Genomic DNA, 26,693 nt, shown 5'->3' with positions numbered 1-26,693 from the left:
ACCTGGACTTTTATAATATAGTCCTTTAATACCAACTAAATGTTGATGTCAACTCCCTTATCTATGTCTAATGAAGCCATTGTTTGAAAGATTTTGAAAAGACCCAAAGAGCTGAATTTCAATCTTATAAAAACACTGAGATACTCCATACCAATGTTATTTTTTTTCCCCCATCTATTCTGAGATGACATAAAAGTCATCGATAGTTATCAGTATTACTCTAAACTTTTCTATGGTGCTAAAAGACCGCTAAAATATTATTCAAAATGTTAAGAAGGGTTGAATTGGAGAATCTTAAGATATCTCAGTGAGGGGAGATGCTTTGAAAATGTTTCTTGAAGACTGAACATGATTGGCCATTATTCAACTTTCTAGCATATTTGGGGGGGGGGGGGCTATATATTGATAACGTTAAATGTTCTGTTTGCTAAACTAGATACCCAAGCCACTTTAATTGATGATATTGAATTTAAATATTTTACCCAAAAAAGTAAAAGTGGTATAGAATTGTAACAAACTTTATTAGAATCAAGTCCACCTCCTTCCCCAGTTGTATTCTCAATAAAATATTGAGAACAATAAAACATCTTGACTTAACTGTTGTGTTAAAAACAAATCTCTTACTAACATCAAAATCATGTTGTTGTAAAAAATATGTGTAGAGCCATGTCCTGTTGGCATAGCTGGCCTGCCTTAGAGTTTAACTCCACCGGAACTGGTCAAACCCTTCCGCTCAGATTTGGAGACCCCTCAGGGCGTGGGGTAGCCTTGAAATCTATTGTTCTAAGACACAACGTTACTTTCACTAGTTATCACAACACCTTCAAGATTTCCATTTATCTTTTAGCTACGTTTTTGTCTGCTTTTGCAGCAGTTGAAGTTGTTACTTTAATAGCTCTATACAAGAGCTCGCTAGTACAGTGTCGGAGAACACGCTAGCAGATATAAAACATGGACTAGAACTAAAACCAAAGAGTCTATTCCATTCTTGTGGTCACCGGTAGAGACCTAGAGCTCACATCACCCCACCCCCCGCCCCCCCCAGGAATGTCACCACCGAACATCCTTTCCCCCGGCGTTACATAGGTGAAGTGTCAAAAATAATTTAAGATAACAACACAGATTAATGGAAGAAGGGTGGGGGGGGGGTGATAGATGGGTTGATGGAAGTCAAATGGTGTGTAAACCTTATAACAAGGATGTATAAGAAAGCAATGAAACCAAGACAAATTTTGATATTGATATTTCACATTTTATAATACCCTATCCAATTACAAAAAAAACCCCATCTCTGAATGATATTTACAGTTACCTGTAAGACACTAGGCAATAACTGTGAAAATGCATGGACATTAAAAAGAAAAGAAAAGAGTTCCATTAATAGTTAATTTATCTTCGACTATAATCTAGTTACAAGATGGGAATCAGGAAAACTGTAACATCTCATGATACTAAATACACTTAAAAAATTTTTAAAAAAAAACTAACAGGAACAAACATTGACAAACATTACAAGGATATCATAAATGGTGCTTTCTCATCAAAAAGTTTGGCAAAAGTGATTTGGTGCCTGCAATGAATACCTCGACCTACCTCGTACTAAAAATTTCAAAAGGAAATATTTATATAAAAAATTTTGTCTGGGTTTCGAGTGTCTTTTTTTCTTAAAAACTGTTTAACTAATCCTCTCCTAGAACAATAATATTTACATTCAAAGAATTTTAATATTATTTCTGAATATTTTCCACTTATCATTTTAATTTGGCTTTGAAGGTATACACTAAAGATGTTTTATTGGCAAGTTGATACTTCCCCCACCCCCCCCCCAACACACGCACCCACATACACACAAACAAACCCCTCCCACTCATGTTCACGACCATTGTACCAAAATAAGTTTGTCTTACTCCATAATATCAAAACCAGCAAATCCAAACAGAAACTTGAACCTGCTACAGGCCACTTTTATATTCAGGAGGCTCCATATTAAATCAAATAACAAACCATGGAATTTTTGTCTCACAGTTTAACTTCAAACAAAAAGTTTGTAGTGCAATAATGAAATCAATATGTTAAACACTTGCAGAGCTATTGCCATTTGGGATGAGGGAATTTAAAGGGGTTTGGGTTTGTTACAATATGAGAAAGCTCACAACCCCAAATTTAATTTCAAGCAAGGTATGCTATAGATTCTTAACACTTTCAAATTCATATCACTGTATTTGCCCGAGCTGTAATGACTCGATCAAATCTTAAGGGAATAGTAACAAAAATATCTGTTAAATGCTTCGCACTTGCTCCCCTACAAATGAAAGGATATTTTAATTTACTGAGAGATAAAGTAATAGAATAGATAATGATTTGTGTAACATTTTCTCCCTTAATTGAAGAATAATATGATAAAAAACTTCTATTATAGTTTCCTTTTTGAGCTTCAGGTCTTTACTGACAAACATACAATCGGTAGATATTTGGAATGCAAATTTGAACTGGGAAAAAGAAGCAAAAGGGCTAAAATACAAAGCATGTTGATGACTTAGATAAGTGCACTTTATGTCTCTGCACTATGCATTTTAATATGTACTTGTTTAAATGTATCAAGAATAAAGAAAACTGTCTTTCTGCTACAACTGCTTTCCAGCAAATCATCATTTTAAGTTGTTCAAAAATAGATCAAAGTGTAACAAAGTGCTTAATGCAACATTTACGAACCAAATAGGCCTTCCTTGATCTAAGTCTGGAAAGGGTTCTTTAAAGTGCCAAAGTGCTACACAGTATTAACAATCTGTTTGTTGTGTGTGTGTTCATGAATATGCATGAATCACTGTCACATGTTGTCAGCCTTTTGGGACAATTTTGTAATGCGAAACATAGTAATACACCTTGCTACGGTATACTGTCCTCTCATATCATGCTTTAAAGCACTCTTACTGACAGTATAAACAGTTTTTAACCTTTATCTGATTCTAATGCTAATACCACACTATACTGTCCTCATATCATGCGTTAAAGCACTCTTACTGACAGTATGAACAGTTCCTAACTGTTATATGATAGAAACAGGATGTTCATACTATTGAACGTTCATACTGTTGGATGTTCATACTGCTCATACTGTCAGTACAAGTGCTTTAAAGCATGACATGTAAGTACAGTATATAGGAGATTGTCCCAACTGGTTGCAGATGTTGGTGGAGGGTAAATTGAATTTACTCACATACCATACATACCTAAATTGGCAAATACAGATTCATATTTACACTTTAAGGAAACTATTTGCTAATTGGCACTTTCATTATAAATCCAAGCACAGATATAAGAATTAACATGTTTTAAATCATAACAACAAAAGGACCATTTCTTTAAGCTACATAGAACTCAAACGAGGACTTAACCAATCCTATGGTGACACACCTAGCCAAGACCACAAGTACCAAGTTGTTGTCAAGTAACAATATGCTAATTTTATTACAGGGATTAAAATATCCAATCGAGATGAAAATGAAAACCCAGTCTATCCAGAATTAAAAATAAAGAACACTATGACATGCCATGATTTTATCATGCTACTGCGTAGAGATTTAAATTCTTGAAACCTGCGAAAATGTATCCATAGTAGGAGATCCAAGTTGGGTAATTACAACTGACAGCTGGCTATGAAATATATCGACCAAAGTGCAGAATTAGACTTGAGAACATTCAACATACAACAGTTACATGATAAATGGTAGGTACTTCATTTGTATTAATTTATACATCAACTACCCACAAGAAAAAAAGAAAAGAAAAAAAAAGGGAATTCCAAATTTGTGATACAGCACACAAGCTCATAAAGTGATCAATTCCTCCAGAGTTACAAAATGTGTTATTGGAAATATTCCACAATATTTTCTTCCAGTAATGTGAATAGCATCTTAAAAGTGTGAGTATTAACATACTTAGCTATTGCCAAGTAACCATGGAAACAAAAATGAGCATCAACATATAAAACCAACCATTGTTTTTGTTTAATTATTTATCACATGGAATGATCTCATGATTGCCGGCAAGCTTAATTTATTTTTATTGAAGTCCTTCCCACCCTCATCCACTCTTTCACCCAACACCTGGTTGTTCCCAAAATCTACCCACAAAGTTTGGCGAAAATGCTGGTAACACAAACAGTTAGCAATAGCTGTGATTGCTTAAAAGCTTTTTAGGTCAAAATATTACAAAAATACTTGATATACACAAAACATGTTAATAAGATTTAAAGGTAGGGTATGAAATATAATGGAATTGATATTTGGATGCATTCTATTGGCTACTTGTGTATGCATCAACAAAATGAAAAAAAAAAAACTGTAGAAATGGAAAGGCATGAATACTACGTAATAATAGTTGTGTAATGGGGAGTACTTAAACATTTATCTGTGATCGCCAAGGTATTCTGATCACCTTCCCCTTTCTGATTCCAAGATATCTATATCAAGTTTACTCCAAATAAAATTTGTTACTCACAAGGTAATTAAAGGACCTTGGGAATAAAATGGTCCCACTCTCTCCAAAGATTCCTCTCTACCGTCCTACACCTACATCATATTTTCAGTTTGAAAATATATGGAAGCTATTCCCAAGTTTAAACCAGATAAGTTGTTTGTTGGTAAGAATGTGTCTATATTACCGTGGTGTAGTAGGGCCCCCACAGGGTGCCCTAGGCATTCCCCTTGACCATTGGGCACACCTTTTGCCAAATTCAATCACACCTTTGTCCTAATATCTTCATGATACAGAATCTCCTTTGGCTTTTGCTTTGGCTTCCTTTGGCTTTCTTATCGAACATATCAATCAAAGTAATTAATTGTGCACTGACCCTTTGTGTTTGTTACATAAGCATGCAAATTTTTTATTTACCTATTCGCCTTTTACAAAATGATCAAACAATTGATAAATTTTTTGGTTGTACACTTTATTCCTGTAATCAGGCCTCATGCCCAGTGTTGCTCTGACAATTTTGTTCTATACAAACATATATATACACACACTGCTACGCTCTTGTCGTAAAAATGTAAAAAGCATGGCTGTCAGCAGTGAACAGCATTGAATTTGCTACACCACCAAAAAAATTTTCATCCCCACATATTACCATGGCGACCAAAATATGTTCTCACAGAAGGAAAATCCTCTGGTGTGAGATGTGGGTCATATCATAAGGACATTTTCTTACATTCATTGCACATAAAATGTACCCAGATCTTAATTCACAACAGTTCATTGCATTGTGATTGAACAAAAAGGCAAAACAAAAACATGAATGAGAAAGAACAAGAATGCCTTTTACCTTAATTTTAACTATATCTCAGTTTTTTAATAGAAGGCAAATGAGACTTTCAATGGCAAAATTTACTTTTTTTCCTTTTTTCCCTTAAATTTCAAAATATCTATTTTTTTCTCTTGGCAATAATGATTTGTGTTGTTTAGGAATCCACAGAATCCTCTCTTTATAGCAGGGATGAGCCAGGGGTAAAAACAAAATCACAGAACTTTGCAAAAATTGTGGTATTGGCTCCAGTTTGCATATGCTACAGTGTGTTAGGATAATAGTTTTTGTCACCGAGGTAGAAAAGAAATCACGGATATTCTGCGAATTCGGGGAAAAAGCTCATGCCTGTTATAGAAATGTGAAAAGGGTTCTCTAGTGACAAACAATGTGAAAATCATACTGAAGAGAAAATTATTCCACACTGCTAGTTGAAATCCCAATCTCAATATTTTGTCCCTAACAGTGGTTTTCACATACAGATTCAGAAAATATTTCCAAAAATTTGTGAAACAATCAACTGAAGCCACCAGAAACTCCTTTTAATTATTATACATGAAATGGTTGCTGCTGTGTTACCTAATGGTTCACCAGTGGATTTAATTATAATTTTTGTTTGCTATGCTATGTAAAGATTTCTCTCAGAGAGCAAACATTGTATTCTCTGATTCCTCCATTTGTAATTGCCTTCCAGATCTGTTATTTGGAACTGGCGCTCTCTCTGGTAGCGTATCAGCTGCCTTCGCCCGTTCTTGAAGAAATTTATCAAACTCTGAGGGGAAAAGGAAGAAGAAAAAACATTTGAATTGCACGATTTTTACTAATTTTAACATGAGGTAGTCTTGGTTTACCAATGTATGAGCTTCTTTTCCACCTCCCCCTTTCCCATCCCCCTTCACCGATCCACCTTACCCCTCCCCCTCCCCCATTCTAATTCCCCTTTTCCATTCTACCTTCACCCTTTTCCATTCCACCTTCACCCTTTTCCATTCCCCTCCCCATTTTCCCTCCACCAGTCCCCTCCCCATTCCCCTCCCCCATCCCCCTCTCCCATTGCCCCTCTCCCATTTCCCCTCTCCCATTGCCCCTCTCCCATTGCCCCTCTCCCACTGCCCCTCTCCCATTGCCCCTCTCCCATTGCCCCTCTCCCATTGCCCCTCTCCCATTGCCCCTCTCCCATTGCCCCTCTCCCATTGCCCCTCTCCCATTGCCCCTCCCCATCCCCCTCTCCCATTCCCCTCTCCCAATCCCCCATCCCCTCCCCCATCCCCTAATGTTAACTGACCTGTACTGGAGATTCCTCCATCGGCACTCTGATTGATGTTCGCTGCTGCTAGGGTATCAGCTGGTTTGCTCTGGAGAGGAGGGGAAAAAACAAACAAAATTCAACCATCAAGTAGGTCAAATTTGCTCTGCAAGGTGAAACAACACACTTTTACTTCAGATATCTTTCTTTCCTCAAGAATACATCTGTTTATATCTTTTCTTTTCATTTACTATGACGAGAAGAGTTGCTTTAAGCAACAGCGCCAAAAATTGTACGGCAGTATATTAACTGACTGAAATGAAACCTTTTATCTAGTTTATCATATATAAATCTTATAATTAATTGATACAATCTAAAACCACTTCTTCCGCATCTGGTATGAGAGATCAAACAAATTTCTCCCTAAAATTTTAATGAATTATATAACAATGGGATCTCTCAATACTCAAAAGTTCTTTTCATGTAAAGCCTTGTCCCACTAATCAGAAAAACAGAGATCTTTGTATAAACGTAACCATCCATTAAATAAATAAAATTTAATTTTGACAAAATTCCTTCTTTCTCCCATCATTTTGTCATTATCTGTTGCCACCTCACAACCCCCCGACCCCCCCCCCCCCGACTCCACACCCACATTCCTCTCCCTTGTTTTCTCTATATATTTGGTGAGATGCAAATGTTGCTCGTTTATGAATTGATTGGTCAATTTTATCCTCATCAAAGCTGAACCAATTAAAAAAATATTGATCAAAGTTGTTTAACAGATCTTAAAGAAAGGTGAACCCAATACCTATACAAACTATCACAGTCCGTCTATGAAATCAAATTTACCAAATGCTGTCAAAAACCAAACATTTTGAGATAAAAAGATGAGTCAATTTACCAGGTCACTTGCTGTCAGCCAGGCTTCTACGTCATCTAGACCTTGACCTGTCGCCTTTAAAGAGAAAACAGAGAAAGAAGAAAAATGGATCAATCATTAATTATTAAGGGCTTCTTCTCCACTTTTCAACTTTTTCTCTAATATTATTTAGTCTAAAAACTCTATAGCAATGATCGGATTCTTGCAATAGTTTAGCAAAGCAGAGACCATACTGTACCATGAGCTCTCTGATACATCCACAGAATCTGACCTAAACTGAGAAAATCAACAAACTAGCTTCTGGGATGAAGATGTCTTATAAATGAGATAAACTAACCATATGATCACATTAAAAGTCTCCTCAAGAGAGTTTCCTTGGATTTTCAAATTTTTTTATTTTTTATTTTCATTTTAATTCTAACTTATTTTTTCTGAAATATAGAATACATCCCTATTTGATGTTGCAAATATTGCATGTATCTCTTTAGTCCTACCTTTACAATTTTTTGCCAAAAAAAAAATGGAAAACACATCCACACATTTTGTAAACAACCATATTTGTAAGATAACCAAACAATGTTTCTAGATCCCTTAGTTATGGCATAAGAAAATTAGTCAACAGGGGAGAGAAGAAATTTTTGACGAGGTTGATAACAGACTGAGGAACATGATGATAAGGATGATAAGATGGGAAGGGCAAACTAAATTAATGAATTAAAACTTTTAAAACATAAGAAATTCAAGAAATGAGACAAACTTTGCTTGACTTTAACATCTAAAACACCCTGAAAGCTATTGAAACTTAACACTCATTAATTCATTCTGAATTAAAATGAACACTCCAGGTGCACTTTCCAACCAGACTGGCTCCTTTTCACATCTGTAGTAATTGCATTTTCTTACATGGGTGCTTTGAAGCAGTTCTTCCCAAATTTAACCCATGGATGCCATAGGCTGGTAATTAGTATTATTCACTACTAACAACTCTTAGCCCAGAATATGATATGTAAATTAGACTGAGCCTAGATACATGTGATATGAAAGTGAAAGAGATCAAAGATATTAGTTTTTGAATATTAGTGGATCGTTCTTCAAAGCATTCAATCATCAGATGTGACAGCAAAAGAAACAAACACTTATTTTCAGAGTATACATTTTATGCTTGAATACAAATGTTCCACTTTAAATACAATAACTGCTCAAAGCAAAATTTCAGATCCAGAAAGCACCCATGCCACCAAAAAAAGAGAGAATTCTGGAGGAAGAAATATGCCAACACAACATTGCAAAAAAGACAGACCAGGGAAAGAACTTCAAAGATTGTCTTTAGCATCCAATAATATCCATGGTGATATACAGTGTTGAGAAGGCAGGGGGTTGTTATAATAGCATTGCTCATTTATTATTATGAATACCAGCAATTTACAAAATGTTGTCTCTCAGACAACCTCAGCTTTCTTAGAAGAAGTCAAAAACTTCAGAAAACAGTTGCAAGGATACTTTTGGTTGTCTGACAAGATATTACTAAATCTCACACAACATCAGCATTGATCTACTACTAAAAAGCAGTGACAGTTTAGGCAACATTGCTTGAAACTGAGGAGAGAGAAGTGAACGGCAGTACCTCATCGTTGTGTCATAACAGCATCTTAAACGGTGATAGATGTGATCAGAGAAGGTTTATGGGGAGGGGGTAGTTGGAAGGAGGGTGGGGGAGGGGATATTATTAATAAAGCTAACTAATGAACTGAGAGAATTCTCTCGATAGAACAACATGGATGAATGACATAAAAAATTACACATCAGTTCAAAATGAGTAGAAACACTGCAAATTAAAGTCTCAGTACTTGTTTGCGAAATTTAAACTTTTCCAGCTTACTGCACTAAAAGCTCAGTGAAAACGACCCTGTTCTATGCAATTTTAATTTCAATATTCATTATTTTTATTGGGTTATCTGAGCTGAATAAAATTCGCCAGATTTTTTAACGAGTCCGTAGATTTTACAAACTTCAATCAAAATTTGCAAGCCCCACCCAACAGATCATGAGCCGATCAAATCTCTGTTTTGTTTACCACCGTGAGGCCAAGGACTAATTTCACTTTCGTGGCTAGCCTGTCTTAGGTCCCTCCTCTTGAATAGTATCTTTCTCTAGGTCTTACCGATGTAGCTTGCGAAATTGTGTCATTTCCTTCCATTGCAATAAATAAACAGGTGTTTCCAGAGGTTTCCTCTGTGGCATTTTACACATTTTACGGTAAATTGTTTGTGCCATAAGGGCAACAGGAATACATTTTTTGCTTTCTAATGCGACAGCTTTTCTCCATTAAACCCATCTTGTCAGAGTGCATTTAGAATACTTCGGAAGTTTGTTTTCCAAATTCATCAGCAAACAGATATTGAGACTGATTGAAGTAATAACAACTTGAAGTCATTTTCAACTAAAGATGTCTCAGAACCCTAAAATAGGATGGAAGCATTTCAAGCAACAAGAAATAAAGCACACTTTCTTTGAAACATGAAAAAAGCAGAGAGGGTGCATGAGAAAAGGATGTTTTCAGAAGCACACCAGAGTAGCAATCCCTTACCTCATCTGGTATGAAATAATCCTTTCCAATGCATCACAGAACATAAAAATACATTGTAATTAATATTAAAAAAAAAACACATTTCTTTGCTAGTCAGACCTAAAACTATGGCTTACTGCATGCATCCTAGTTTTTGACCACAACACAAGTTTCAAATTTTCAACAAATTATCTTTATAAATTGATCTATATTTTCTCCAAAAATGCTAGAAAATCAAATCCTGGTTACAAATTGTCATCAAATATGCTAGAAACTGGTCATGTAGGACCTCCACTTATCTTCTAACACTGGCTCAAAGATTTGTTTTTGGTCAGAGAGACAAGTGAAAGTAACAAACCTTTTGCAAAGAATTATTTTGTAAATAATACATCAATCAATAACATAATGTTGTAATACATATCATAAATAAATGTATGAATATATGGATGGATGAATATATGAATGAATTAATGAATTAATGAATTAATTAATCAATCAATCAATCAATCAGTCAATCAAATAAATCACTGGCATTTTCTTCTCCTATAAATTATCAGAAAGCTCCTGATGTGAGTGGTTGATATTTAAAGCTTGTTTTTTTCCTCCCGCACCATTGTAGTTACCTTTGGTTGTTCTGGTGCCATCCTTGTCTGTACCATGTCTGCCAATGTACCACTTTGGTCCACTTCGGTATTATCTTGGTAAGTACTGCCCCTAGAGTGAAAGTCATTGAAGGAAAAGGTTTTTGGACCATCAAATGATATCAAATTAAAATGATAGAAAAAGCATGATATGCTGCAGGCAACATCAGCCCTACTTTTGTGAATCTCTTATTTAGCACAATGCATAATGTCAATGTAGAATACCTCTTATAATGCAACAACAGAGATGCCACAGGAAGTTAAAACAAAAGATCTGAAATTTATTGCAGGTGAGTGAGATTTAGACTGTCAAATAAAGACTTAACACAGTACTGTACTTGGCTTTCAATATCCAAAGTTTAATACAAACTACACACACAAACATTAGCCTATGACCTAGCCTAACTGTTAGGCCCTAATACTCACTCTTAAACACATCCTCCAATCCTAACATGCTACACTGATACCGTTTACAAGATGGAGAGAGGTATATGAGCTACTACAATCACTGATCTAACTTACCCTCTGGTTTGGTAGTTGTCTGCCTACTCTGAGTAAACATATTATTTTGAGCCTAAAATCACCGTTTATGAGATGGAGAGAGGTATATGAGCTGCTACAATCACTGACCTAACTTACCCTCTGGTTTGGTAGCTAGTCTCCCTACTCAGAGTAAACATATTATTTTGTGCCTAAAGTCACCATTTAACCGAGATGGAGAGAGGTATATGAGCTGCTAGAATCACTGATCTAACTTACCCTCTGGTTTGGTAGCTAGTCTCCCTACTCAGAGTAAACATATTATTTTGTGCCTAAAGTCGAATTTAACCGAGATGGAAAGAGGTATATGAGCTACTACAATCACTGATCTAACTTACCCTCTGGTTTGGTAGCTAGTCTGCCTGCTCTGAGTAAACATATTATTTTGAGCCTAAAATCACCGTTTAACCGAGATGGAGAGAGGTATATGAGCTGCTACAATCACTGATCTAACTTACCCTCTGGTTTGGTAGCTAGTCTCCCTACTCAGAGTAAACATATTATTTTGTGCCTAAAGTCACCATTTAACCGAGATGGAGAGAGGTATATGAGCTGCTACAATCACTGATCTAACTTACCCTCTGGTTTGGTAGCTAGTCTCCCTACTCAGAGTAAACATATTATTTTGTGCCTAAAGTCACCATTTAACCGAGATGGAGAGAGGTATATGAGCTGCTAGAATCACTGATCTAACTTACCCTCTGGTTTGGTAGCTGGTCTCCCTACTCAGAGTAAACATATTATTTTGTGCCTAAAGTCACCATTTAACCGAGATGGAGAGAGGTATATGAGCTACTACAATCACTGATCTAACTTACCCTCTGGTTTGGTAGCTAGTCTGCCTGCTCTGAGCAAACATATCAAAGTCATCATTGGATGGTGGCTGTGGTTGGTCACCTGACGCCATTGGAATTTGATTTAGCTGGCTGCTTGCATTTGATGAATTTATATCTGTCATGTAGAAGATAAATAAGTTCATAAATATATTAAAAAGCCACAATGAACAAGAGACAAACCCATACACCACCAGAGTAGTTTGCGAGCTAATCACCTTGGCTGAAGTTAATACTCAAATGGAGGGCAGTATCATCTATCTATATATCTTGGGATATCAAGTTTACAAGGTTTGTTTTGATAAGGGTTTAAAACAGTGTGACCTTTGATTACCCCAAATTTCCCTTGACCTCCACCAAACAAAACAATACAGTTCTTATACTCATACTGAGGGAAGGCATGAGCCAAATATGAGAGTCAAACAATTTTCCTATCTGGAGATATCATGTTTACAAGTATTTCAAGTTTTGATCCCTTGTTACCTTTAATGGACTCTGACCTACAACAAATTATGTAACACTTTACACTAAATAAGGCTTGACTACCATGCGTATATGAGCTCCTTTGATGTTCAGGTTCTGGAGGTTTTCTGGAGAAATTCAGCTTTTTTGAAATTTTTACATTTTGCCCTATGCTGACTCCAAATGACCTTTGACCCTTTAGAAAGATATGTGGCACACACGTGACACGTCAAATGACATAATATCTATGTTATACAAATGCATTACATTCTGCAGCATACTCACTAATGCTCCTATTGGAGTCAACTTTAACTGGTGTAAATTGCGGTACCTAGTTGCAACTTACCACACATAGATGTCTAAAACTATCACATTCTATGCACAAACTCCTCATTTCTTACAGAAGTATTGTTTTCTTTCACAGTCTGCCATTCTTAGCTCAATTTTGGAAACATAAGACTGGTCAACGGTGATTGGATGATGTTTCATTTGACTGACATCTGATAGGACCTACCTAGACCTGCTAACTGCTGCGTCAAGGGTGGAGGTGGCTGGGATGGGGTCGCTGGTTCTCCAAAGTCTATGAGAGTCTCGGCAGCAGAAGGAGGTGGCGCTGCTGCTGGAGGCTAAACACAAGTAAGAAGAACCAAAAGAGGTGTGAATAAATACTTCCCCTTTCAGTGGTGACCAGGAAGATATCATGTAGATAGTAACATGTCAAATGGCTACTAGGGTCAAAGACATCCCATAAACACATCAAAAAAGTTACTAAATGTTTTCAGTTTTCTTAACTTAGAAACAAAAAAATGGTTACACAAAGATTGGTTGGTGTAGTGCAAATATTCTTCCAAGAAATGTTTTACCTGAAATTCATACTGCGGTTAATTTTGTTTAAACATAAACGCAAGTGGAAAAATGTTTCGTCATTATTTTGATTACGGGAACCAGTAGGTGTCACTTACCGGAGGTTGTGAAGCCACGACTGGCTGTTGTATGGCTGACACTGGAGGCTGTGATGGTGATACTGGTGTGGAACCAGAGTGAGTTTGGCGGTACCTCTCATGTCGATCGTATCGAACGAATAGATTGTTAAGATCATCATTAATCCTGAGGAGTTCACCTGCGGATATAGCATTCAGAAAACAAACATGTTTTCATCTCTATGTATGTGTATGATAACCCTTCTATGGCATTATTGGAATCATAGGGACAGCAACTGACACGGAACCGTCAAAAGTGAGAAGGTTACTATTTAAAGGTAAGCAAGTGCTCTACACACCGCAAAGCTAGGGGGGGGGGGTAGTTGTAGCGAGGAGACAGGGAAGTGATGAGTGAAGTAAATACACAATTAACAATGGATTCTGTCAGCCAAACACAATGGGGCATTTGTCCATATACTATCATTTGGTATTAAACAAACAGTGTCTCTTCCTGAGATATGCAAATAAAATGGACCGTAATGTTTTATCAAGTAGAAAATAATATGTAACAAAGACAGAAAATAATCCAATCTGTGAAACAGAAAACTATAAATCAAAGATTGAGAATGAAATGATTCAAACTATTTTTTCTTTCAACTTTTGAAAGAAACCCAACCAAGAGCAATGCATCCTCACCCATTATTTCTTCATGAGTCACCTGACCTAGGAGTTCCATTACTCTCTGCTGCATGGTACGGCATGTTTGGTTCAGTTCCTATACAGGGAAACAGGAGGGAACATTTATATAATTTAACTTTTACGATTCTATCTTTGCTATATTGCAATATATGTCTGACCTCTGTAGAGTGGATATGTGTGTACAGGATATCATACAGGATATAATAATACAGGATATGAATCCTGTATTATTAGTCATGTTATGAGAAGCGGTGGTTCATTGTATGTTGTAATATGATGGATACTGGGATACTGTATATTGAATAGTGCTGATAGAGCAACTGAGGAAAATGTGTCCTGAAGTCAAGTACCCAGAACACCATACCAGATAACTTGATCACTGCAAAGGTAATCACCCTTCTGAATGTTGAAGACAGATATAACAGTCATTAGTGAAAGGGGAAAACCCTCTCAGCCACTTAAAAGAGGAAAGGTCAAATCCTATGACAGTTAGCGACACAGAAAAGCCATTTATCGTAGAAATAATTGAGTTTGCAAGCTTACATGGTTTCCAGACTTTGAACTACAGTATTTGGGCAATATATTTGGACAATATCTGTCACTAAATGTACTTGTTGTAATAACAACCACTGATAAGGACAATTGTAATAGATTAAGGTCAAGTCTTTTCGAGTCAAAGTAAATTCCTGAGGTTCTTTAATATTAGGAATTCAGAGCAGTTTAAATATTATGCAGTATGTTTTGATTAAACTTAGCTACAAATGACATCTTAAACAACATCTGAAAACCTTTAAGTATGGTGAGAGCATGGATGTATACCAAGACAGTGAGAGCAATGCACTATTACCCTGACATGGTGTAAACTTTTAGGAGTTACTAATTAGGTTCTTAAAAATGCAAATCATTGTCACTTTCATAACAACAAAATCATTTAAGTATCTTGCTATAACTGTTGCCATTCACTTCCTAATTTTTTTTTTACTTCCCCGTTCTACAGCCTGTTATGAACATTAATAAACATCCAGCATCCACTGTTTATATTTCTTTTACACCTATGACATAATGAGTAACTTCCTGGTCAAAATAGATCTAGTTCCTCCCTCTCTCAAAGGCTATTGACAATGTCTACGTAATTGACAAGCCCATTGTTTCAAACATATTCATATAATTTTATAGCCAGTTCAGTGAAAGGACAGTTTTCCTTCAAACTTGAATTTTGAGTTGTAGCAAACTGATAAAAGTGATACTGAGAGTTAGTAACATTGAGGGGTACTTAACCTTTCTTTTACACCTAATATTGGTACAATAATTTTATTCGAAAGTTTCCAACCATTTCTCAACTTAATGAATGACTGGAAGAGACAAAAACCATTCTGATTAGAGAGCTAACTTACTGATCTAAAAGGATAGTTACTGAACTCGTTAGAGGTAGGGTGGAGTGCTTTACAGTTTGCATGCAACAAATCTTTTGTAGGCGAGTTGGATTGGGAGGTCATACATTAAGTAGAGACCAGATTAGCCAGGAGTGATGGAAATGTAAAAAAATTAAAGGAAAATTCCTATTCCCAACCCCTTCCCCCACCACTCACCCCTCCCAATCACAACCAAGCATTACAATGTAATGCTCTCACCGTTAAAAGTTGGTAGTCGTCCGGGCTCTCCTGGCCAGGAACTAATTCTGTAAGCATCTCAGACATCACTTTAACGTTTGTGTTAACCATGTCGAGGTCCCTCTTCAGTTTGGCAATGTGTTGCTGTGTACCTCCTTGGGTGGGGGCGGGAGCAGAAGCAGGAACAGGAGGCGGTGGACTGCTCTGGACAGCAGGGGGAGGAACTGGGGACTGGAAAATAATATCAGAAAAATGTCAAAATATCAGAAATAACACCACTGTGAGAGTTATATCTACAGTACTTACCAAGAGTCACCATCACAAGGGGGTCTGGTACCCTGATGCTCCTAGAAAGAAGCTTTAGGGCCCTAGTAGTGTTTGGGCTGTTAGCTCCTTAATCGGCCAAAATGAAATCAATGATGCTTGCTTGCCCATGTATTGAGATTCGGTCTTCCATTTGCAAGAAGAGGATAAGAACATTACAATATAGAAAAGGGGGAAAATTAACCTAGACATTATTTAAAGTGCAAAACATTTTGCCACTTGATAACTTTCAGAAAGAGAAATGTTTTCATAAACTAAAATTTAAAAAAAAACCTGAATGCTTCTGATATCAAACAGACATAATTGGTAAGTGGCGGACATAAATTTATGAAGACCTACCTGTGATTGGTTGTATGATGGAGGCGGCCTATTCATACCAGGATCAATGTCAGGTGTACTCTAAAAATAAATATATAAGTATCATAATCACAAATAATATTGATGCTGAAAAGTAACCAAATACTCTTCAAGTATTAAAACATCTTTCATGTAAAAATTAAAGACAATCGCAAAAAGATACTTGACCTAATAGCTAGACGGCAATCCATATTTTATCTGACAAATTGTTCTGTACCATAGTGTACAGGTAATGTCAACTTTGTTAAACGCTTGCAAGTTTCATGTGAATGAAATCAGTAAATTGTAATTATCTTGGGATCTTTGTTCCTTAGGGTTTGCATGCTAATAATATCTCACCAACATGTCTTCCCGACAAAGCTACAGGGATTGAATACAACAGCTGATTACTAGGCTTAGTACTGATTTCGTAAGTAGCGATCCTCAGAGAGAAAGAGTGTTTGTTTGATCAAGCCTAAGCCTAATTGTAGATTGGATAATGCTGGCTGTATTTGGTACGAGTGACGTGGACTAGTCATCAATCAGACACTACTGGTTAGAAAAAACTCCTTACATTCGCTTGTGAGAAGAATCACCAGTAAAACATGTGTATAATACTCAGTCATTGTAGGTTAATATTTATAAGATGGTAACATAGGTATTCTATACTTACTCTAATAGGGGTGATAATGGGAGAGAAAGTATCCAAGTCTGTGGCTGGGAATTCAATGCCTTTCTGCTTCAACTCATCGTAGACTTTAACAACCCCGTGTAGGTCCGGCTGTCGTTTGAAGGCATCAGCCCAAGTTTGTATCATAGCTAGAATTTTTTCCTATGAAGGTTAAATAGAGGAATTTAAGGATTTTGTGTTTGATACACCTGAACAAACTGAGATGTGACAAACACAACAGAAGTATGGCACACATAATGGATTGCGGTCTGACATGCATAAGAGACTTAAGTTTGGCACACATCAGGGATTGTGGTAGAACATAATAAATTGAGGTACATATGGCATGCGCAAGTCATTGTGGTATAGCATGCGTAAGGAATTGGCAGTACATGTACCCTTAATGATACCCACCTGTCTCCTATAAAAGTATGCATTCAGATCTGCCTTAGCTGTAGAACTGGTGACATTCCTGCAGTTCCCCCTGCCCCCCCAATGATCCTCTCTGTGCCCCTAACGACCCCCCCATGACCCTCTCTGTGAGAGTGAGGGCCACTGGGGCAGACAGGGGGGGCAGTGGCAGACTGCAACAATGTTACCAGATTACATTCATTATGTTATTATTATTATATGTATATTATTTTATTATTATGGTGCCAGTTTATAGGCTAGGGTAGATTGGAGTGTATGTACAGCCGACAGATATATCGAGGATGAGGAACACCCATAATATGACGACTTGCACAAAGGCTTGCGGTATTAACAGGTTGACTACACAAAATAGATTACATCTGATCTGACATCATTACCTGTACGACAGTAGGAGGGTTCACATTCGGTTGAATAATTTTGACCATTTCTCTAATGAAATCTTGTTTGCAAGCCAGCACATGCATTCGATGATCGCAGTTCTTGACACACGTCTCGAGAACCTAAGGAAAAGAAGGGAAAGAATAAACGATGAGAGATATTATTAATTAGAACGATACCTTGGCATTCTGAAAATGAAAGCAATCAATTTCCTATCCATATTACTGTAAGACTTTCAGTCTGTCATCACAGGACAGTATTTGTTATCACAAGCATTAAAGAAGAAGAACTGTCTGTCTTGCACATGTCACTTCGTCTTTTTAATTTATCTGATAGCATTTTCTCTATGTACGTAGTCGTATGAGGGTAAAACGGCTTCATGAAATGCTGTGCGTGAACTGCAACGGGTACACATTTCCATAAATTCAACAAACAAAAACAGAAGGCGTTTTTAACCAAAAGGGCAAATTGCGCTTTTAACAATTTCTTTAATCACCCAAGCGTACGATATCCATGCTACAGTATTTTATGAAGAAAGGAAAAAAAGCAAGTTAGTTAATATCAAATGAAAAAGACACCTTTAATGGGGATTTCCAGACAATATGGTTCAGTATTGCTACTGTACTGTTGGCTTTTCTGTTGCATGTATTGTTTACAATCTACTGTCTTTATATATACGGTATATCACACATCTAGTCAACCACACTCAATGCATGCTCTGATCTGAATTGCCTCAGTTCCTGCATACTTTTTTAAGCTGGGCTCTAAGGTAATTGTATAGTTCCTAATGTTTATTGCTTGGAGTTTCCCTCTTGGTCTATGTGATACAAGTCAGTGTAGTACCTGTTCAAGATCATAAAGACAGTCTCAAGTGTAATCGAACTGTGTGCATTTAGTTTTCAGTGTAATGCAGTGCAAGACTCTTTGCAACCAAAATCCCATAATGAATACTCCTGTTTATTCCTTTCATATGTTGTTTTTCTTGCAGCAAAAAGCAACGCTGGATTATTGTGGACGGACCAATAATATGTGCCGTATCGCGGTCTGTTCTTCTGTGATTCTCACCTTTGGCACCAGTTTTACCTCTCCTCATGTTGGCTTAACGGTGCCCCTGATGGAAACACAAGTTTCAATTTCAACTTGAAGCAAACTGCCATGCAAAACTGAGCAACCCAAATGTGCAGATTCTAAAAAATAACTTTTGTATACAGAACCTTACCATTTTCAGTATTCAATGACATACTTACAAAACTTACAAGCTTCAAAAAGTGTTATGGACAATTTCAGCCCAAATTTATTCACTACAGCTGACATTCATCCATGCAGTACAGCCTTCAAATATATGAGATTTACATCTCTGTGAAGCCATACGTATTAATTTGCATACTAATTTAAAATGGATTCCTGCATTTGGTGTATAAAGTTAAATATGAGAGAGCAACATATTTCTTTCCATATTTTGCCATTTCTGGTTCTAACGAAGAAATCCTTTGCTACAAATTGCTCAATGATCAGTTAATATAAAATGTTGCAAACATTTATGAAACTGTGTTGGTTGATACAAACTGCTGAACCCTTCATGAAAGATTAATCAGTTGTTTTTATCATGCATCAGCTATTTCAAATGTTGCAACATTTAAATTTAAAAATATGCTGGTTATTTCAAGATGTTACATTACAGTACCATTATTTCAGAATTTGTCTGTGTCATTCATTTCAAAATGTGTCAGTTAATGTCAAATGTCATGTAGTAAAGTCTTATAATCCTAGCTAGACCTGCACTTTTCCACCCATTTGCCCCAAATCCTCACAGATACACCCACACCCACACATACACGCACGCACACTGTTACTGCTTAAAGATCTTCACTTGAGTGGCATCAAACAAATTTCCTTCTTTATAGTGCACTTGATCACAATGCATCATTTTATGACTCACAAGATGTCATGTACACAGATCCCAATGAATTTGGTATCAGAAAATACAAAAAAAAAAAAAAAAATTAAAAAGGAAAGGAACCTTGTGTGTACATGTATGCAGGCCTACTAATAGACAGAAACTAGCACTAGCCCTTTTGAAATACTACTTAATGGAAGTATAAAATACAAGGAAAAATGAAGAGACAAATTACTTTGCTCACACTATAAACAACTATTTCACACCTCCTCCACCTCCACCCACCAACTTACCGTCAGCGTGTACATGACCTCTTTCCACTTCTTATTCCCAATCAGTTTTTTCTTGATAGCTTTCATCGCATCTTTTGGCCTGTAATGGCAAATGTAAATGCATTTAAATTAAATTATGGAATGTGTAAATCCATCAGGAAGAGGGCGGTGAGATTTTCTAGGCACGGGCACAATAGATGGGAGTGCCTACCGTAGAAGAGACACGTAGGACGGGACTGAAGTAAATTTATAATAACCTAAATTACAAGATAATCATGAAAAAATTATGAAATGAAATCAACATTAAAAACGGCAAACGTGCATGCATCTTTCCATAACAGAGAAATATTTTATTTCCATAACAAAGAATGTATATACATCGCTTTAATTTTATTTTAGTTTTACAGTTGAAACTTTATAAGAGTCTTTGATAGTACCACATGTGCACTGAGGGGTTTTGGAAGTAGCTACTGTAAGTTATATACATATACCCAGCACCTGCGTAGTTAAATTCCAATGCATTTTAACATACAGTATGATTAATACTGAAATCTGTATCATCGTATACATGTGCTTCAGTTTAAGTCCATAAAGAGAATGTATGTTTAATTATATATCATCTCAAAATCTTTTTCATGTTTTGCCAGGTGCCACTGGCTCATTGACAAATATTTAAAAATATAAAAAATATAAAAACATTTGGAAGGGATTGGGAATCATGTCCATTCGACTTTATTCAGTATTAAAGGAAGATGAAATTACGCATTTGTACATTAAAACAATTTTGGGTAGTTTATTTTTTTTGTACGGCAGACCTAATTCTTAAAGTACAATGTTACAATCTATACATGCTAATTAGCATGGAATGCTGCTAAAAGTTTAAACATCTTCAGAACCACAAGGGATTACAACTGTGGTTCTGTAATCAGTGATCCCATGGAATGTCCTTCACATGATCCTCTCATTACCAACAATTTTTTTCCCATTCCTTCCTCCTTATCCCTCCACTCCCACCTCCCCACCCTCCCCCCCCCCCCCGTTCATTTCCCTCCTCCACTCCATAGTGCTTTTTATAGTATAAAACCTGAGACATGGGCCTCTAGCATAAATTTAGCCCCTAGATGCAAACCTGTGCCAATTCCAGCCCACAAAATTCCTGTTCAGCAAAGTGATGTACAGTAGTACTACAGTACATGTTTAAAAAAGGAAAAAATAAACCGCAAAGTATTCTAAGAATACACAATAGAAGACTGGTGTTCACTGTAGTATAGTTATTTTAGTACTTATTTCATGCGTAATGTCGAGGTATTATCATTCACTTTAAGGTATTAATACCCAAGGTTCACCCCAGCTATTGTTCTATTTTCTATTACTTAAGTCTAACAGTTGATAACTTGAGGTACTGTATATTGTTAAAAAGAGCTCTTAATATAGTTCTTGGAAATTGGTAGCTTTGACGTCAAGGTCTCCAGACTAGAGAAACACTTAATTCTGTATCAAACTGTGATGTCTATGTCATGTCGATTTATAAATGCTTTTGTTTTGTGATTAGGTACCTTCCACTATAGCTTAACATACACTGAGTAAACCTATATTGAGCTTGTAAATTAATTGTTGCAAGATTAGTAAATAATTAGTTTTTTTTTCAATATATATGCTCATGTAGTTTGGTTTATTATGTTCCATAATTCAAGGAATAAATATGTTGGATTCATAGCAAGCATAGAGAAGGCAGTTCTGTGTCAGAGCCTACAGAGGGAATGGGAAGTTAATCATTTTATATCTGTAGACCATGTACAGTAGCTCTGAGAATGGGAAACATATTAGTGAAAAATGTCAATATGGAAGGGTTGGAGGAGGGAGGGGAGAGATGGGCTGGGAGGGGATAGTTGGAGGAGTGGGGAGAGGAGAGATGGACTGGGAGTGATGGCACACAATTAGAATACAGAGTAACTCTGCATTCTGACCTAAAAAAGCACCAAAATATGAGTAAAAATTAAAAATCCCCTTTCAACAATTATTGTCACCTGCTATCTTAAAGGATTGGTTCAGTTGTTATACATGTTAACGTTATATGAAAGAGGACAATAAAAGAAACACAATTGTGAAGAAACTGTTCAAATATCTTTTTCGGTTAAGGAGATATTCAAGTGTAAAGTTTTATCAGATTGTGTAGAAACTGCTGAAATCTGACTAGCTGTGATGTCGCATCCTCACATTCCTGAAAAGTCTTTGTTTTTTTTCTAAATATTTTGTGAGATTTCATGACTTTCAACCAAAAGATATGTCAGGAGATCTCATATTTGTCAAAGGAAGTATTTGAGATGAAACATCTGAAGAATTTTTGATTATATTATTTTCAAATGTGTTAAAAAATGTAAATAATTTTTTAAGAAATATATTCACACATGTTAAGGAAGTGAGGATGTGACATCACACCCTCACAGTTAGTCTTTCTAAACCAGTCATTTTCAAAGAAATTTTGATATCTTCAAAGTGTCATATCTCCTTAACAGAGCATGCTATCACGATAGTTTCTTCACTGTTCTTTTTGTCTTTTTGTGCTCTTTCATACGAAATAGACATGTCAAACACCTGAACCAATCCTTTAAGTCTGTAGAAGGAAGTGCTGGTTCACAACACTGAAGTGATCCTATGGTTATTAGTATTACCCAGTCACACCACTCTACATGATACACTGAACTGTCTGCAGACTGTAAGTTACTTGTCTCAAACAAGTTGCACATGCTAATGGAATCATTTGTGTCTTCCTGCACCTTTGCTGACTTGCTTAATAATCTTGGTTTCATTTTCACTAGTATGAATTATTATTATTTATAAGCAGCAAAACTTAAATCCCCATATTACCACTGCATCAATATGAATATCAGCAATAGCAACATAACATGCTCTCTTCCAACCAGTGCTCAACCTTCTAACATGTATTCTGTGTTCTCAATCAGAGTTTGCTATTTCTCAAATCCAGTAGGGAATGTACAGTTAAATGAGAAAAGCTCCGTAAATGCATACAGTGCTCTGGTATTAGACTGATAGTACAGAAGTACTAAATCTTTTCTTGATAAAAACAGATCTAAACTTTGATCATTTAAGATCATCTTTAAACAAGATCCAGGAAATGAGCAAAGTGCAAACACTACTTACTGTACTTTTTATTCGTACATGTTCGTTGGGCCTTCATTGAAATAAAAAATATTTCCTCTCAAGTGTGGTTCAAAGTTTAAGACAGACAACCAAAGGATTTTTAAATGAAAGATTCCATTTTCATCTAAACTACCAACATGCAGACCAGTCAGAAATGTACAGCAGCTTATATATACCAATACCGCAGGTCTGCAGCCTATCTTATATACAGGTCTATACAGTAATACTGTAGGTCTGCAGCCTATAACAATACTGTAGGTCTGTAGCCTATAGTATACCAATACTGTAGGTCTGCAACCTATATACCAATACTGTAGGTCTCCAGCCTAGTTCTTTGTCAAAATCGTAAACTTTGAGGACTTTTTCAGTTAAAAATAAGGCAAAACACTCCTGAAATCTTTTATACCCACAGGGTGGTACTACATATCTCTCCTAGAAAAAGATACTGGCTGTCAAAGACGACCTCTTTTGTACATCGGAGCAACTTACAAGCTCATAAATTAGTACTGAGAAAAGCTAGAACCCTGAAATTTCTTAAATTGGTAGAACTTTACATTTATAATTAAAGTAAAAAATCTTACAGCTCTCACATGGTTACGTTGAAAATAAAAGGCTTTAAAACCCATCCTCATGCTGAATCGCAGCATTGAAATAGCAACTTTAGCACTGCATAACTTACAAATTACAGGAAGCATTGTAATCAGTATTTTGTATTGTTTGGACTGGACATAATAACAAATAAAAAAATGACAATAATTTATCACCAAAAATACCAAATTTTTTAAGCAAAAAATACCAAAATTAAATATTTTGGCACTTTTAAGTTGACCTAACTCCACAAGACAATACTTTTTTATATGTCATGGGGCTCTAATAATGCAATGAGGGTAGTAATTTTTGAAGAGGGTCCAGCAGCACCCATCCATGATTTGAAATGCAATGCCACTCTCGTTTGACAATTTTACCACAAACTCAAAAAACTTTGCATAATTCACAAAACTATTGACTATTGCTAACCAACTTACCATGTATTGTGTAAATATGTGTTTGATGTCTACTGGCAGAATAAAAAATGCCTACAGTAGGTACATTTTCTTCTACTGGCAAATGGCAACATCCACTGGCTATTGAAGCCTGTTGATGACCTACACAGGTTACACTATTTTGGGATTTTAAGAGTCCAGAAGTGATGTCTATCAGAATCAAATCAAAATGGGTTTTAACCAAAGAAAGGGCAAACGCATTTTAAAGATGTTACTAGAGTGTGGATCGTGCAGCAAAATATTGAACAGTGTCAGTTATGAACCAGACATGTTTCCTCAAAGAATATAAATTTACAGTATGAGATGAAAGTTTATATGGTGAGTAAAGACTTAAAGGGCTGGTAATGCTTGTCATTATAGCATGACATTTCCTGCCATCAAATGTGCTGTTTTTCAAAATTTTCAACCACAAGAGGTATTTCTTTACGACAAACATCAACATGTATAGCCTAGTGTAACATCATTATTGCTAACTGCCAGTTGAGATGAACAAACTGACACTACCTGTGACTTTTTGGGAAAAGTTCAAAGAATACATTTGTAGAAGTCATGGTGACCATTGCTCGATTACGTTACAAACTGTGTGAATCTGTCAAAATGTGAAACATGGTTATTAAAAACAGATTTTGAAAAACTTTAGTACTACAATGCAGCTTATCGTTAGTTTCTTTCTTGGAGAGCCAATGGTGTAGCACCGAGATAGATAATTTCAACATAAGATTCACCGGCCACAGTAACAGAGTGCCACATAATGGCTGGAGGAATTACTTACCCTTCATCAGTTTCATTGATGATGTCACATATTTCCATGTTCAGGGCCCAATCTTCAGAGGCTAACCCTTCATTTGTAGCTCTTTCTATAGAAAATAAGTTTAAAAACAAAAAAATCAAAACTACAGTAATTGAGTTATTTGCATACACAAAATTCAAGTTTATGTATGTGACTGTGATAGAAAACATTGTCCTATTGTGAGTAGCCTGCAGTACTACTGTTCACTGCTTTACAATGGTGATTAATATGTAAATTGTTTAAACAAAGGGGTTAATTCTGAAAGTGAAAACTCAGAAATGCTCACACTGATATAACATATAACTGTGTCATATTTCCAGAATTTTAAAGAGGATTTATTATATCATTTCTACTTTACCTTTTATTGTGCCATACTTAAAGATAATAGTATGAATGGAATTTTTTTAGTACCTATATTTACCTCATATTGCATATGCTGTTCCTGCCTGGTACTATTTTTTACTTGTAAAGGATCAGAAAAGAATTAGAGCCTCCTTGGGTTACTGTGCCAACATTTTTAGCGTAGATGTTAACACCCTTATTAACTAAGTTAACAATGCAGCCATGAGAGATTTCAAAAGGCTTTCTCATCAAAATTCATGGAGACAAGAAACACCCACTCCACAACGAGCTGAAGTCACTTCTTAACATAATAATTATATTTTGAGAAATAGGACAATCACGCCAAAAATTTTGAACTGTACGTTTTTCAGAATTCTTTCGTTTATAGGGCTGTCATATTTATTCAGGGTGTTGTTCCACAAAACCTACTTTAATTCTTTATTAACTTTTGATTCATTATTTGTACATATAGTACAGGCTATTTCAAGCTTAATATCTTAACTGTTTTTCATATCCTATTTATAAATATGTACTTTCATGTATGGATACTGGATTTTTAATAAACTTGAAACTTTGAACAACTTAAAACTGAAAAATAAATAACAAAAACATCTATAGGTGATATATAACAAGCAATATTTTACCAAATTGATGTTTCATTGTTTCATAACATATGGCAAGTTTGGCCTCTTCTGTTTTGGCTTTGTAGATTAAAATTGGGATAATATCTTTTTTACAATGTAACTTACAAGCGAGGTAACTGCAGTTACTATCGGTGCAGCTTCATAATATATATAACACAGTAGGCCTATGCAAATTTAGTTGATTCGCCAAAATTAATGTTCACCACCATACCGTAACTGTTACAACTATCAAGTTACATCTGTAAAACAAGGTAGGTCTTGGGCCTGTATAGTATCACCGGGTCAGTATGATGGTAGCTATATGTATAGACTAGTGGTAGTATGACTAAGTAACTACTATGACTAACATTGTGCCTGCAGTAATATTAGAACTAGCCTAGTTATAATAACATTAACGCAGTTGAGATGTACGAATTACTGTACTTAGGCTAAGTTAGGCCTACCCTATCCACAACACTGTCTGCAGTATAGCAGTGACAGGCATTACTGACTTCAAATGAATCGACATTAGTCCACTTTTTAAACAAATATCATCTGTTTTACCTATTCTTTGTCCGACTTGAGTGGCAAAAACTTGGGATTTTGTTATAAACGACATCGTTTTGAATTTCAGGCTCTGTTGAGTCACAGGTTGTACATAATTTTCCTATTTTGTTTGCTTTGGTTATGCGTAAGTGTAAGTTAGAAAGGAGGCGTTTTAAATT

The 26,693-nt window shown here is 36.0% G+C and overlaps 1 protein-coding gene across 2 annotated transcripts; it reads right to left on the bottom strand.

The window, feature by feature from the left end:
• Positions 1-1,238: 1,238 nt before the first annotated feature.
• Positions 1,239-26,677, bottom strand: LOC139959708 (TOM1-like protein 2). Of its 2 annotated transcripts, XM_071957523.1 has the most exons (16): positions 26,533-26,677; positions 24,986-25,070; positions 20,030-20,108; positions 17,839-17,961; positions 17,033-17,191; positions 16,363-16,422; positions 15,721-15,930; positions 14,087-14,165; positions 13,433-13,590; positions 12,985-13,096; positions 11,994-12,126; positions 10,618-10,708; positions 10,016-10,036; positions 7,450-7,503; positions 6,585-6,654; positions 1,239-6,071 (listed from the first exon to the last, which is right to left on the bottom strand). In XM_071957523.1, exons 1-16 carry the CDS (start codon positions 26,585-26,587, stop codon positions 5,941-5,943), a joined length of 1,620 nt encoding a protein of 539 aa, XP_071813624.1. In that variant the 5' UTR covers positions 26,588-26,677; the 3' UTR covers positions 1,239-5,940. The 2 variants fall into 2 exon arrangements, with proteins under 2 accessions (XP_071813624.1, XP_071813625.1); XM_071957524.1 differs by lacking the exon at positions 10,016-10,036.
• Between the last annotated feature and the right edge of the window lie 16 nt (positions 26,678-26,693).

This window comes from Apostichopus japonicus, chromosome 19 (assembly GCF_037975245.1).
Source record: "Apostichopus japonicus isolate 1M-3 chromosome 19, ASM3797524v1, whole genome shotgun sequence".
Taxonomy (NCBI): Eukaryota; Metazoa; Echinodermata; class Holothuroidea; order Aspidochirotida; family Stichopodidae; genus Apostichopus; species Apostichopus japonicus.
The sequence above is the reverse complement of the archived record's forward strand: the minus strand, read 5'-3'. Positions and strand labels throughout refer to the sequence as shown.